This window comes from Dendrobates tinctorius, unplaced genomic scaffold (assembly GCF_039654945.1).
Source record: "Dendrobates tinctorius isolate UK_male_01 unplaced genomic scaffold, ASM3965494v1 ptg000296l, whole genome shotgun sequence".
NCBI lineage: Eukaryota > Metazoa > Chordata > Amphibia > Anura > Dendrobatidae > Dendrobates > Dendrobates tinctorius.
The window spans coordinates 4097790-4112701 of NW_027361963.1; the positions used below are offsets into that span (position 1 = coordinate 4097790).

The window sequence follows — 14912 nt, forward strand, 5'->3', positions numbered from 1 at the left end:
ACCCTCCCCTTAATGAGGGGCCTCTGAGCCCTCAAGACCACTCCCCATCAGGGAACCACCTACAGCGGGGACGCCCAGACCCAGAGTTCACCCCAGCAACTACCTGCACATCAGGTTTATGACAAACGAGCCCACTGGTATTGGCAACGTATGTTCTGGAGGCAACACACATCTCTGTTATGAGTTCATTTTCTCCTTCACCTCTGATGTCTGATGAACTCCCTCTGCTGGTGAAAGGAGGTAGTGAAATTGATCTGGATGGGAAGAACCTGTCATCTGAACAGGTGGAGTGTGATTGGACATCCGGAATTTTTGAGTGGATATAAGGCAGCCGACGCCCTGCAAGGTTGCTGGTGATCCTTGCTGCTCTGAGCTCTGGCATCCAGTTTAGTTCCTGTCTACTAAAAGCTAAGTTTTTGCTCTGCTATTTTTCCATGAGATTTTGTCTGTTTGCTTAGTGTTTGTGTTCAGCCTTCCCTGGTTGGGACGGGCTGAACTCCATTTTTGTCTCTGATCAGTTGATCTCTTTGCTCTGTCTTCAGAATATACCCGAGTGCTGATATAGTGATTTTGAAGTCTAGTGACTTCAGGGCCTTTTCTATCAGACGTGTTGGACATTATTTTTTGTAGGGTTTTTTGCATGATTGCAGCCAGCATCTTTTCTGTCCTTTCCTATCTAGTTAGTTGGGCCCCATCATTTGCTCAGTCTGTCTTTCTGTCTGTGTTTGTGTTTTCATCTGTTTTTCACCGACAATACATGTTGGGGGCTGTCTATTGCTTTGGGGTCTGCTCTGGGGCAGTTTAGGTTTCCCCTTTCTTTCTTTAGGCTTATTTAGCTCTCCGGCTGTGATGAGGGGTCTAGGGCACCGTAGGAACCCCCCACGGCTACTGTTAGTTGTGGTGAATAGGATCAGGGGTCTGCAATCCGCTAGCTACCAACCTCTCCGGTTTTCTGGACTTAGCTTGTGTTTTTGTTTTTTCCTCCTCCGGTGACTCATTCATAACACATCTCCGAAGCTCTGACCTGGGGAACGGGTTGTGTATGTGCATGTTTGGTATGAGCTGGTAGCATTCCACAACACGCTTCCACTGGATGTTTTTTGGTGGCCACCCATACACGCTTGTTCACACACCGGTCCGGACCTGAACGTTTATTGCCACTCGTTCGTTTGTCGCCATTTGGAGAACTCTTTCTGTGATTGACAACAGAGGCGTCCCCCTGTGTCAACAAACTCACACCCCCCGCACCTCACCAAGGGGTACACCACCCTCCAACCCCTTCCACCACGAGGTCTGCGCCTCCCAGGGTTGGCCAATGGCGAGGGTCGAGTCTTGCCCCTACTCTCTTGCAGCACATCTGCTGCCCTCACCGGAGAGGAAGGGGTCCGTTGAAGAGAGACGGCAGAGACAGTAGTTCCTAGGCAGCAGCCCTCACACGAGTTCCCCCAGCGGACTACTTCCCTCGCCCGCCAATCTTTTCCCTCCAGTATCCCGCCAGCCAAGACCTCTGCTGACATGGTACTTTGGGAGGGCAAAATGGAGGAAATGTATACTCCCTGGTCGCCTCCCTCCAAGCGACCAGGGGAATGCGGCTTCTCAGATGGCACAGATAATTTGGCGTGCAATGGGCAAGCCTTCAGAACATGACCAGACTGCCCACAGTACAAACATGCCGACCCCGAACCGTAGGCAGCTCCGAAAACAAACTAGCTCCTCCTACTTGCATGGGTTCGCCAGGAGACTTGGCATGAACTGGGCAGGCTCTCATAAAATGGCCAGGCTTCCCACAGGAAAAGCATACCCCCCACCACCACGACGAGCCGCAGACACCCCCTTTTTTGTATCAACAACACCGGGCTGTCTTGGTTCCTCAGTCCTCACTGGTGGGTCCTCCTCCCTAGCGAGGACATCAGGGGGTACTTTTTGTATATGTCTTTCCCTAAGGCGTCTATCCACCCGGATGGCAAGGGACATGGCGGCCTCCAGCGACTTGGGGGCGGCGTACTGCACCAGAGTATCCTGCAACTTTGGAGACAAACCCTGCACAAATTGACTCCTAATTGCAGGGTCATTCCACTGAGTGTCAGTGGCCCATCTCCTAAACTCTGAGCAGTACTCCTCAGCAACCCGGGCTCCCTGTTTACACCTACGGAGTCGGGATTCTGCTAGGGTGACGCCATCAGGATCCACATACACAAGCGCCAAAGCCACAAAGAACTCATCCACGGACTCTAAAGCTGGAGAATCGTCCGGTAGGGAGAAGGCCCAGGATTGGGGATCCCCTTTAAGAAGGGACATAATGATTCCCACCCGTTGCTCTTCACTCCCTGATGAACGAGGGCGCAGCCTGAAATACAATTTACAGGCTTGCTGAAAAACCAAGAATTGATCTCTCCCTCCAGAAAATCTGTCAGGGAGGGATATCTTGGGTTCTGGCTGAGCCTGTTCCTGGACCAAGCCCCCAGAGCCCACCAACAGCCGCAGCTGCCGCACCAACCCTCCGTGCAGCCCCCTAATCTCATTAGTAAAGGTCTGCAGCAATTGGGCAAAGGGAAACTTAGAACAAACAACACCACAGTGCAATAATCCTAATGACCACCGGGGGCAACAACACCTTAAGCACAGCTTAGGGAAAAAAAAAGGTTACGTGTGCTTTATATCAGTCATGATCTAGCATGGATCATGACAATGGCCTCCCATCTCCCACCTGCCTTGCTCACTACTGCAGGCCATGCTGTGAGTTCTGTCTTTTGCCGGCTCCATGCTCTTGCCTGCTCTCTGCATACTTCTTGGCTGTGTGCATAGGGGGGCGGTGCCAGAACTCTCTGGCTCTTATAGAGTCAGTGTGCACCTTCCTAAGGTGTCCCCAGCCAATTGCCAAGAGGCCTCTGATATGTAAGGCATCCTCGCCCATAGGTGGATGCCTGAGCAACTATTTCCCTAAGTCAGTGGCTTGCTGCTGAAGTGCCAGGTCCTGTCCTGTTTCTACCATCCTTGGGGGATGCATACCCAGATCTATTTCCGTGTGCTTGTGACTTATGTCTCCGCCTACCTGAGGGCTGCATACTCAGGCCTGTGTCTTTGTCCAGTATTTGTTCCCGTGTCCGTCCTTGTGTGTACTGTGTCCTTTTCCTGTATCTTATCCTGTTCCTGACCTTGTACTAATCTCTGTCTGTTGGTCTCCTTGTCTGTGGCTGCTTTCCCTGCCGTGTCTATCCTTGTGTCCTTTCCGTCTGCCTGTGTTCCGCACTCTTGCGGTTCTGCCTTGTGCTCCGCACTCTTGCGGTTCTGCCTTTCGCTTCGCACTCTTGCGGTTCAGCTCTCTGCACTGCAACCAGCAACTCTGTTCTGCCTGTCACTCCGCAATCTTGCGCTTCTGCTCCGCTCTCGTTCCGCTTCCTGCGGCTCCAGTCTGAGCAGGTTCCCACCCACTACTCTTACCTGTCCGTGTTTCTGTCCTTCCCGAGTCCGTCCCGGCTTCTCCAGTCTGAACAGGTATCTACCTGTTCCATATTCCACTCGTACCTGCCTGTGTTCCTGTCCTACCCGTACCAGCTCCAGTCCTGCCAGCCATGCCCGCCTGTTTGCCAGAGTGTCTCAGCCGTGCCCGCCTGTCTGCCAAGAGTACCAGCTGTGCCCGCCATAGTATCAGTCGTGCCTGTCAGTACTTGTCCATACTTTTCATAGTGTGCTGCTCTTCAGTGGGATCAGCATCCGCAGCCAGACACCGCCCTGGAGTGGTACCTGGCAGCCAGCTGCCGCACCAGTCTGACCTCACCATCAGAGGCTCCAGTGAAGACCGAGGTAACTGCTTAGTCACACCCCTCCAGGGTAGTCTGGTTTGTGGTCCAGTGGGGCCACACTCGCGCCAAATAGTCAGGGCGTGAGCGTTACATATTCTATTTCTGCAAATCGCAGAACCTTCGGGTCTACACCGTGACAATCGGGAATGTGCTTTATTAGTTTAAGGGAACCTTTTTGGGTAGTAATAGAATGAAAATGTTCTCTAAAGCGAATATATAACTCTGAATGTCTTTCTAATATATATGAATTGACAGGGACAGTATATAACAAACTACCGTATTTTTCGGATAATAAGACACACTTTTTCCTCAAAATTTTGGGGGGAAAATGGGGGTGCGTCTTATAATGCGGATATACTTTACCGGCTGCGGTGGAGCAGGGTCGCTGCTGGAGGAGGCAAGAGTTAAGTGTTGCTGCAGGCTGGGATGAGGGGGTGTTCCAATGTGTACCGCTGCGGATGAAAATGTCTGCGGTGTTCTGTGGTGCGGGGAGCTCCACCGGCATTTTGTGAAAGCCCGGAGCCCCCCGCACATCCATTACTGCGATGCGGTGGCCTCCAGGAAAATGGCCGCCGGGGACGGCGCATGCTCAGATTGAGATCTCGACACCTCTTGCCTCCTTCAGCAGTGACACTGGGACCCCACTTCACCGCAGCCACCACCCCTGGTAAGCAATAAGATGCACCATTTTATTAAAAAAATGTTTTTTTTTTTCCTATTTCGCCTCAAAGTTTGGGGTGCTTTTTATAATCCTGTGCTTTTTATAATCCACAAAATACGGTACATGTTTTGTGCGACACGTAATTAATTGTTTCAAAGATGTCGGCTCACTGCCGGAGCCCACATCAAAGGGAGTCCGACATCGGCGTACTATTATACCCGATGTTGGAAAGGGGTTAACCCCTTAATGTGCCATGAGTGGTATTTCAGTCTTCTAAGGTTTCCGATCATGCCCTTAGGCATACTGAGGACATGATACATTGGCTGGAGCTCGACTGCTTCAGGATGTACGGCCACTTTTGTGATTAGTCAGTCTCTTTTGCATACTGTACTGAAATATTAAAGCTCCATTTTTAATTGTGTGGACACTTTTTCTACACTCTGGGCTTGATACGAAGCTTGACAGGTTGAAATGGCACTGGTGGTACATTAGGGGGGTAATTCCTGATGACAGGTTCCATTTAAGAACTGTCTATTTGCTGTCTAATCTCTGCCACCCCTGACTTGTGCCAATTTTCACCAGTTTATAAGTGTTCTTCATTTTACCCATCATTGTGCTGATGTTATGGCATGTAGTTGTCTTCCTTATTACCGGGTCTTTCACTAGCGAGGGTCTGCATTGTGAGCTCCATAAAATAAATTTAAAAATGCCTTTTGTATTGTGGAATAGAGGTGATTTTTTTTCATCCATCTTTCTTCCTTATAGGAAATCCTTGTGAGAATAACGGTTTATCACTAAATTGTAAAAAAGAAGATATCAGGAAGCAGTCTAATGGAGAAACCCTCATTACCCTTCATGGACCTCCTGGACTTCACAGCACTTCACTTTCTTATACTCCTCCTAATCATGAGGAACCCTCTCCTGAGCAATCTCACATTGTTACCACAATTCCCGGTGACAACGTGGATACAAGATTTCAGTGTGAAAAGCAATATACTACAAGCTCAGATGTTTTAACACAAGGAAAACACAAAGGAGAGAAGCCATACTCCTGTTCAGAATGTGGGAAATGCTTTATAACTAAATCAAAATTTGTTATACATGAGAGAATTCACACAGGAGAGAAGCCATTTTCATGTTTGGAATGTGGGAAGTCCTTCACAGATAAAGGGAGTCTTGAAAAACATTACAGAATTCATACAGGAAAGAAGCCATATTCATGTTCAGAATGCGGGAAATGTTTTTTATGTAAATCACATCTTGATACACATCAGAGAATTCACACAGGGGAGAAGCCATTTTCATGTTTGGAGTGTGAGAAGTCTTTCACAGATAAAGGGAGTCTTATTAAACATCAGAGAGTTCACACAAGACATACTCCATATTCTTGTTCGGAATGTGGAAAATGCTTCACAGATAAAGGGAGTCTTATTAGGCATCAGAGAATTCATACAGGAGAGAAGTCGTATTCATGTTCAGAATGTGGGAAATGTTTTAGAGATAAATGGAATCTTATTTCACATCAAAGAATTCACACCGGTGAGAAACAGTTTTCATGTTTAAAATGTGGAAAATGCTTTACAGAGAAATCAAAACTTCATATACATCAGAGAACTCACACAGGAGAAAAGCCGTATTCATGTTCAGTCTGTGAGAAATGCTTTACAGCTAAATCAAGTCTTATGACCCACGAGAGAAGTCACACAGGAGAGAAGCCGTATTCATGTTCAGAATGTGGGAAATGCTTTACAGATAAAAGGAATCTTATTACACATCAGAGAATTCACACAGGAGAGAAGCCATATTCATGTTCAGAATGTGGGAAATCTTTTAGAGATAAAACAAATCTTGTTAAACATCAGAGAATTCATACCGGAGAGAAACCATTTTCATGTTTACAATGTGGAAAATGCTTTACAGAGAAATCACAACTTCGTAAACATCAGAGAACTCACACAGGAGAAAAGCCGTATTCATGTTCACTCTGTGAGAAATGCTTTAACGCTAAATCAAGTCTTGTGACACACGAGAGAAGTCACACAGGAGAGAAGCCGTATTCATGTTCACTATGTGGGAAATCCTTTGTAAAGAAATCATTTCTTGTTAGACATGAGATAAGTCATACAAGAAAGAATCTGTAAATATGTTCACTGTGTTTTATAAATTTTAATAAACTGTGTTCAGCATAAATGTGTACACCCCACTGGTAAGTAAGATTTTAATCAATATCTCACTCAACACGAGAACAGTTTCTAAAGTTTTCATGTTCCCCCTTGACCAGACCCACATGCGGGGATCCTCCCCAAAAGGACAGAGAACTTGATGAATATAAGGGTGACAACTCTCCCCATCATCAGTTGGTTTCCTGTCTTTGAGGGAACCTTAAGCTGAAGAATCAGGAAAGTCAAGGAAGAAACTTACCCTGGCCTTTCCCGTTTGCCTTCGAGAACAGTTCCTTGCCTGTAGCGCCAGTGTTGGGTTTTGAAAGTGCCTTCGCTGGTCCAGTGGGGGCTTGTGTGGACGCGAGCGCCTGACATGTTTTGGATATTTTCCAGATGCTGCGTCGTCCCGGGTCCTCACATGTGCTGGGCTTGACGCGCCTTGATTACGGGTGCGCTGGAGACTTCTGACACAGAAGTGTTGTATTGCACATCTGGGTGGTCCAGAAGAGGCATGCACGAGGGGACGAGTTTCTGTGGCTGGTCACTCATTTAAAATGAGGTCTGACTACCAATAGAGTGGGTTTGCCCTCGCTCTCCTTCCCCTGGTGATATGGAGGGCTGCAACAGCGGCACTAGTATTAGAGTGAACGCAGCAGCGAGTGCCAGGAGCGACAGACCAGCCAGAGAAGAAAAGTGGGTCGTGAATCCACCGTCTCCAGAGGAGAATAATTGCATTATTTGATCCATCCTCCAAATCTGGTACCCTTATTAAATGTCAGGATGGTGAGTGATATATTGGAGATACTCGGGGTGCTCACTGTTTATTATCTGGTGCTCAGAGGTAAAAATCCAATATTGAATATAATACAAAAAACCTCGGCACACAAAAAAAGAGAATTCCAATGATCCAAGAACAAAGTTTATTGTATATCATACTCCAATATAATGATAGACCGAGAAGAAGATATGACAAATGATCCACAGAAAACATTTTCAATGTTTCGGCTATAACGCCTTTTTCAAGAATTTATCTGCAGAGAAACCAAACCATAAATAAAAAAAAAAATTTCCTAAGAAAATTATATCTTTGTCAAATATAGATTATACATATAATACACTCAATATATTAGCAAATCCAATAAAGTGCAATTGATACCAACATGAATAATAATTCATATAGAGAAAAGGCTCCTCTTACAAGTCTCATGATCCATAGACATCAGAATGAGGTTCATCTTATAAACCACACAAACGTGGAATGCATTATAAAAGAACAAATATACAAATCATAAAGAAATATTCATAATACCTTTAAAAAAAAATTACTTTTCCATAATATGCCCATGAAGAAAAATACATAAATGTCTCATGTCAAGACACAAAATGCGCTCAATAAATGTGCCTTATCCAGGTACAAAATGCCCTCCATAATGATATAAAAATGCAGTTGTGGCCAAAAGTATTGACACCCCTGCAATTCTGTCAGATAATACTCAGTTTCTTCCTGAAAATGATTGCAAACACGAATTCTTTGGTATTATTATCTTCATTTAATTTGTCTTAAATGAAAAAGCACAAAAGAGAATGAAGCAAAAAGCAAAACATTGATCATTTCACACAAAACTCCAAAAATGGGCCAGACAAAAGTATTGGCACCCTCAGCCTAATACTTGGTAGCACAACCTTTAGCCAAAATAACTGCGACCAACCGCTTCCGGTAACCATCAATGAGTTTCTTACAATGCTCTGCTGGAATTTTAGACCATTCTTCTTTGGCAAACTGCTCCAGGTCCCTGATATTTGAAGGGTGCCTTCTCCAAACTGCCATTTTTAGATCTCTCCACAGGTGTTCTATGGGATTCAGGTCTGGACTCATTGCTGGCCACCTTAGAAGTCTCCAGTGCTTTCTCTCAAACCATTTTCTAGTGCTTTTTGAAGTGTGTTTTGGGTCATTGTCCTGCTGGAAGACCCATGACCTCTAAGGGAGACCCAGCTTTCTCACACTGGGCCCTACATTATGCTGCAAAATTTGTTGGTAGTCTTCAGACTTTATAATGCCATGCACACGGTCGAGCAGTCCAGTTTCAGAGGCAGCAAAGCAACCCCAAAACATCAGGGAACCTCCGCCATATTTGACTGTAGGGACCGTGTTCTTTTCTTTGAATGCCTTTTTTTTTCTCCTGTAAACTATGTTGACGCCTTTGCCCAAAAAGCTCTACTTTTGTCTCATTTGACCAGAGAACATTCTTCCAAAACGTTTTAGGCTTTTTCAGGTAAGATTTGGCAAACTCCAGCCTGGCTTTTTTATGTCTAGGGGTAAGAAGTGGGGTCTTCCTGGGTCTCCTACCATACAGTCTCTTTTCATTCAGATGCCGACGGATAGTACAGGTTGACACTGTTGTACCCTCGGACTGCAGGGCAGCTTGAACTTGTTTGGATGTTAGTCGAGGTTCTTTATCCAAAATCCGCACAATCTTGCGTTGAAATCTCTTGTCAATTTTTCTTTTCCGTCCACATCTAGGGAGGTTAGCCACAGTGCCATGGGCTTTACACTTCTTGATGACACTGCGCACGGTAGACACAGGAACATTCAGGTCTTTGGAGATGGACTTGTAGCCTTGAGATTGCTCATTCTTCCTCACAATTTGGTTTCTCAAGTCCTCAGACAGTTCTTTGGTCTTCTTTCTTTTCTCCATGCTCAGTGTGGTACACACAAGGACACAGGACAGAGGTTGAGTCAACTTTAATCCATGTCAACTGGCTGCAAGTGTGATTTAGTTATTGCCAACACCTGTTAGGTGCCACAGGTAAGTTACAGGTGCTGTTAGTTACACAAATTAGAGAAGCATCACATGATTTTTCGCACAGTGCCAATACTTTTGTCCACCCTCTTTTATGTTTGGTGTGGAATTATATCCAATTTGGCTTTAGGACAATTCTTTTTGTGTTTTTTCCATTTAAGACAAATGAAGATAATAATACTAAAGAATTTGTGTTTGCAATCATTTCCAGGAAGAAACTGAGTATTATCTGACAGAATTGCAGGGGTGTCAATACTTTTGGCCACAACTGTATACTCCGTGCTCACTCATAGTGCCTTATTAAAATAAGTAATGTGCTCTATAAAGGTGCTGAGTCCCGATACAAATAGCGCAGTATCTAAATACAAAACATGCAAAATGAAAACTGCGTCCAAACATGCCACATGTACAGGTCCGTGAATCACATGCAGGTACACACTAGCCGCCCATGCAGAGTGCGCTCCACTTAGGTGCCGTATCTAAATACATAACATGCAAAACGAGAACTGCATCCAAACCTACCGCATGTACGGATCCGTGAATCGCTTGCTGGTACACACTAGCCGCCAATGCAGAGTGCTCCGTGACTGTTCTGAAAGAAGCGGGACCTCTTATATCCGGTAGAAGAAATCACCTCCGGGTCAAGGATCAATGTCTAGTAGAAGAAACTGCGCCTGTGCCGCCGAAGTAACTGCAGTTGTGAGCGTGTGATGATGTAAGCTCACTTCCAGTGAGGTCCCGGGCCCAGACAAAAAGATAATAAGTGTACCACCACCATCAATAATATTTGGAAAAGAAAATCATTTCCCTCGAGCCCTATCCGAGAGGAGCTAAATATAAAGAAGAAAAAAAGAGAAAAATTAGAATAAAATTTTTTGCAAATATACAAGAATAACTATATATGTGATAGGGCAGCACGGTGACTCCGTGGTTAGCACTGCAGCCTTGCAGCGCTGAGGTCCTGGGTTCAAATCCCACCAAGGATAACATCTGCAAGGAGTTTGTATGTTCTTTGCGTGGGTTTCCTCCCACATTCCAAAGATAGGGAATTTAGATTGTGAGCCCCATCGGGGACAGTGATGATAATGTGTGCAAACTGTAAAGCGCTGCGGAATATGTTACCGCTATATAAAGATTATTATTATTCCCATAGTTTATAAACACACACATCTTTTTTATGAACAGTATAATGCCGTCATTGCTCACATTAGTGAAGTCCCGTAAAGAACAAATTATCACAGGGTAAATACTAAATCAATAATAGAAATATCTGACAAATAAAGAACAGTCACGAGAACCAACGAGACATGACCAAAATTCAATATTGGCCAAATTAACACACAATTTCATACTCTCTGTTTAACCCTAATGGTGCCAAGGTCTGAAGGGTGTGGATCCAAAAGGATTCACGCTCCTTCAATCTTTTAACCCTATCACCCCCTCTTCTGGCCATAGGTACCCAATCTATAACCTGATATCTCAACTGCGCCACGGAATGTCCATGTGCCAAAAAATGAGCAGGAATAGGCAGCAAAGTTCTTCCACATCTAATGGTGGTTTTATGTTGGGAAATGCGGTCTCGGACATGTTGGGTAGTCTCCCCAACATATCCGAGGCCACATGGGCACTTAATCAGATATATAACAAAAGAAGAATCACATGTGAAGTATCCATTGATCTGAAAACGTCGTCCTGTTCGAGGATGGGTGAATGTATTACATTGGAACATTTTAAACAACCCAAACAAGGGAAAGTACCCCTCCAGGATGTTATCAAGGTTCTTTGAACCATCTCTTTTTTACTAGAGCCAACATCAGCCCTAACTAAAAGGTTCTCATGACTGTTCTTTATTTGTCAGATATTTCTATTATTGATTTATTCTACCGGATATAAGAGGTCCCGCTTCTTTCAGAACAGTCACGGAGCACTCTGCATGGGCGGCTAGTGTGTACCAGCGAGCGATCCACGGACCCGTACATGCGGCATGTTTGGACGCAGTTTTCATTTTGCATGTTATGTATTTAGATACTGCGCGCTTTGTATCGGGACTCAGCACCTTTATAGAGCACATGACTTATTTTAATAAGGCGCTATGAGTGAGCACGGAGTATATTTTTATGTCATTATGGAGGGCATTTTGTACCTGGATAAGGCACATTTATTGAGTGCATTTTGTGTCTTGACATGAGACATTTAGGTTTTTTCCTTCATGGGCATATTATGGAAAAGTAATTTTTGTTGAAAGGTATCATGAATATTTCTTTTTGATTTGTATATTTGTTCTTTTATAAGGCATTCCACGTTTGTGTGGTTTATAAGATGAACCTCATTCTGATGTCTATGGATCATTATTCCCACAGGTATTGAACTCCTAGTATGCCAGGCGTTGTATAATGTCTTAGGATACATGAGACTTGTAAGAGGAGCCTTTTCTCTATGTGAATTATTATTCATGTTGGTATCAATTGCACTTTATTGGATTTGCTAATATATTGAGTGTATTATATGTATAATCTATATTTGACAAAGATATTATCATTTTCTTAGGAATTTTTTTTTTTATTTATGGTTTGGTTTCTCTGCAGATAAATTCTTGAAAAAGGCGTTATAGCCGAAACGTTGAAAATGTTTTCTGTGGATCATTTGTCATATCTTCTTTTCGGTCTATCATTATATGGAATTATGATATACAATAAACTTTGTTCTTGTTAGGCGTCGGATTCCTGGCACTGCACAGCAGGAATCCAGAGCCAGACATCCTGCGGTCTCCCATTCTCCTCTGACCGCTCGGACTCCTGCTCAGCAATCTCGGCGAACCAGGCATTCCCCGCAGACTCGTTCTGTGAGCCTGGATGTTGCTGCCACCTCTGGTGCAGCAATGATAACGCAACCTGCTTTGCAGGGAACTGCTCTAGAGGCTAAGTCCTCGCGCCGTGCAACTGGGCATGCCCGCAACTTGTCCTCTCAGTGGAGAGCAGGGGTCACATGTGAAGGTCCTATATTGGATCTGATTGGTCCTTCCTATAGTACTGGAAGGTCCCGGAAGCGCATGGCTATAAAAAGCCTGCATGGCGGCTCGGCCATGCGCTAGTGTAGCATATTATGCTGTGTGTGTATGGTGATGGATGCATGGACTGGTGTCTGACTTAATATGAAACCCCTTCCCTTGGATATTACGAATGGTGACAGTTTGTTGGGTTAGTCAGCTCCAGATTGTGGCAGGCTACACGCCACTGAGCCTTCCTCACCTACACTAGCGTCCGTCGGTGCCCGGCTCCTCCGGCATCGTCGCTTAGCGGCTTCAGTTACGGCCGCGCTGCAGTAGTAGCAGCTTTTGGTGTTCGCGGCTGCGACGCCACACGCCGGCTGACCTGTGCAGCTAACAGGTTCAGCCTTTACGTCTAGTTCATACTTTGGCGTCTCTGTGACTAAACAGAGTCCGCCCTCAGGCTCTCGGGTGACGTTAACCCGAGCGCTGTATCGCACTTCTAGCGTATCTGCCATTGTCCAGCAGCGGTCTTGTCATCTACCGCACGGTGGACCCCGGGCGGCGAACGCGCCTTCCATTATTTATATCTGGTGCGTTCCGCCGACCCTAACATTACACTAGCGCCAGGGTCTGGCTGGCAATGGCAGACGTGCAGCAGCTGCAGCGCTACATTCGGCAGCTGGAGAGCAGGTTGGCGGCTATTGAGAGCACCAACTCAGCTGCGAATGCTGCGCTAGCTGCTGCTCAGACAGTCGCTGAGGCTGTCTCACGTGCGCCCACACTTTTGCCCCTGCCGACAATGTCTCGCCTCCCGCTCCCCGATAAGTTTTCGGGTGATAGTGCCTCCTGTAGGGGATTCGTTAGTCAGTGCTCCATCCAGCTGGAGTTGCTGGCTGCACGATTCCCTATGGAGCGGGCTAAGGTGGGATTTATTGTCTCTCTGTTGTCTGGCCGGGCATTACAGTGGGCCACGCCATTGTGGGAACGTGGTGATCCCGTGGTACAGGGGGCTGCTCAGTTCCTCGCGGCTCTGAAGCAAGTCTTCTTGGGACCACGGGTCACCCACGATACGGCTCTCCAACTGTTATCTTTAACACAAGGGTCACTTTCGGTTAGCCATCATGCTGTCCAGTTTCGGACACTGGCTTCCGAGTTAGAGTGGCCGGACAAAGTGTTGGTCCCGGTGTTTTGGAGAGGCCTGGCTGAGCACGTAAAAGATGCTCTAGCTACTAGGGAGATTCCCACCAGTCTGGAGGAGTTGATCGCCGTTTCCACCCGCATTGATCTCCGCTACACGGAGCGCGGGTTGGAACGAGCGCAATCCAAACGTAGGGTTAATTTGGCTCCCACCTTTACTGAGCCGCTGAAATTTCCTGCACAGGAGCACCCCTCCTCTGAGCCTATGGAGGTGTCTCGCACCGGCACTAAGTCGCGTCCGATGCGAACCTCTGTGCGCTGTTATCAGTGCCGACAGTTGGGCCACTCGGCTGGCACATGCCCTCAGCGGCCGAAAAGACGACCACGTTCAGTGGCCGTAGGTGGTCAGTCCAAGGTGGGACCCTTTTCACCCAAACCGGTGTTCCGGGGTACATTAGATAGTGGGTCCTCCTCCTGGGAGGCAGAGGTCACCCTGGATTCCGGGGCCGAGGGGAACTTTATGTCCTCGACTTTTGCCCAGAGACACGCTATCCCTCTGGTGATACTCCCCCAACCTCTGACCATCAGGGTGGTAAATGGGGCACCGTTACCGTCTCAGGTGACCCATCAGACAGCCCCACTCGGGCTCTCTATTTCACCCTCACATCGGGAGACTCTGTCCCTGCTAATTATGCCCAATGGCATCGATCAGGTGCTCCTCGGAGTTCCCTGGCTTCGTTGCCACTCCCCGCATATTGACTGGGCTTCAGGGAGGATACTGGGCTGGGGCAAGGACTGTGAGGGAATGTGCCTGAGGGGCAGCGTTCAGGTGGCTTCCACAGAAGTGCCTGCGGATCTCTCCGCGCTCCCCAAATCCTACCACCATTACGCGGACGTCTTCTCTAAGAAGTCTGCGGAGACGCTCCCACCGCACCGTTCCTATGATTGCCCGATTGATCTCCTGCCAGGCACAGAGCCTCCCCGAGGCTGTGTTTACCCTTTATCACTTCCTGAGACGGAGGCTATGTCCCAGTATATCCGGGAGAACCTGGCTAGGGGTTTCATCAGAAAATCGGTGTCACCGGCTGGTGCCGGGTTCTTTTTCGTACAGAAGAAGAACGGAGAGCTACGCCCCTGCATCGACTACCGAGGTCTCAATGCTATCACGGTTAAAAACAAATACCCCCTACCGTTGATCTCGGAGTTATTTGACAGGTTGCGGGGGGCCCGGATCTTTACTAAACTAGATCTGCGGGGTGCATACAACCTGATCCGCATTCGCGAAGGAGACGAATGGAAGACAGCTTTTAATACCAGGGATGGCCATTACGAATACCTGGTTATGCCCTTTGGCCTTTG

The 14912-nt window shown here is 46.7% G+C and overlaps 1 protein-coding gene across 3 annotated transcripts in view; it reads left to right on the forward strand.

Moving 5' to 3' along the window:
* Positions 1–14912, forward strand: part of LOC141073069 (uncharacterized) — a 704210-nt gene that overhangs the window by 16853 nt on the left and 672445 nt on the right. For 2 of the 3 annotated variants that reach the window (XM_073560396.1, XM_073560397.1), the window contains one exon: positions 5230–6654. The exons of the other annotated variant lie outside the window; for it this stretch is intronic. In XM_073560396.1, coding sequence (XP_073416497.1) covers positions 5230–6605 — 1376 coding nt within the window. In that variant the 3' untranslated portion in view covers positions 6606–6654. Of the gene's footprint in view, positions 1–5229; positions 6655–14912 lie in introns of those variants that run through there. 3 annotated transcript variants of the gene reach the window in all.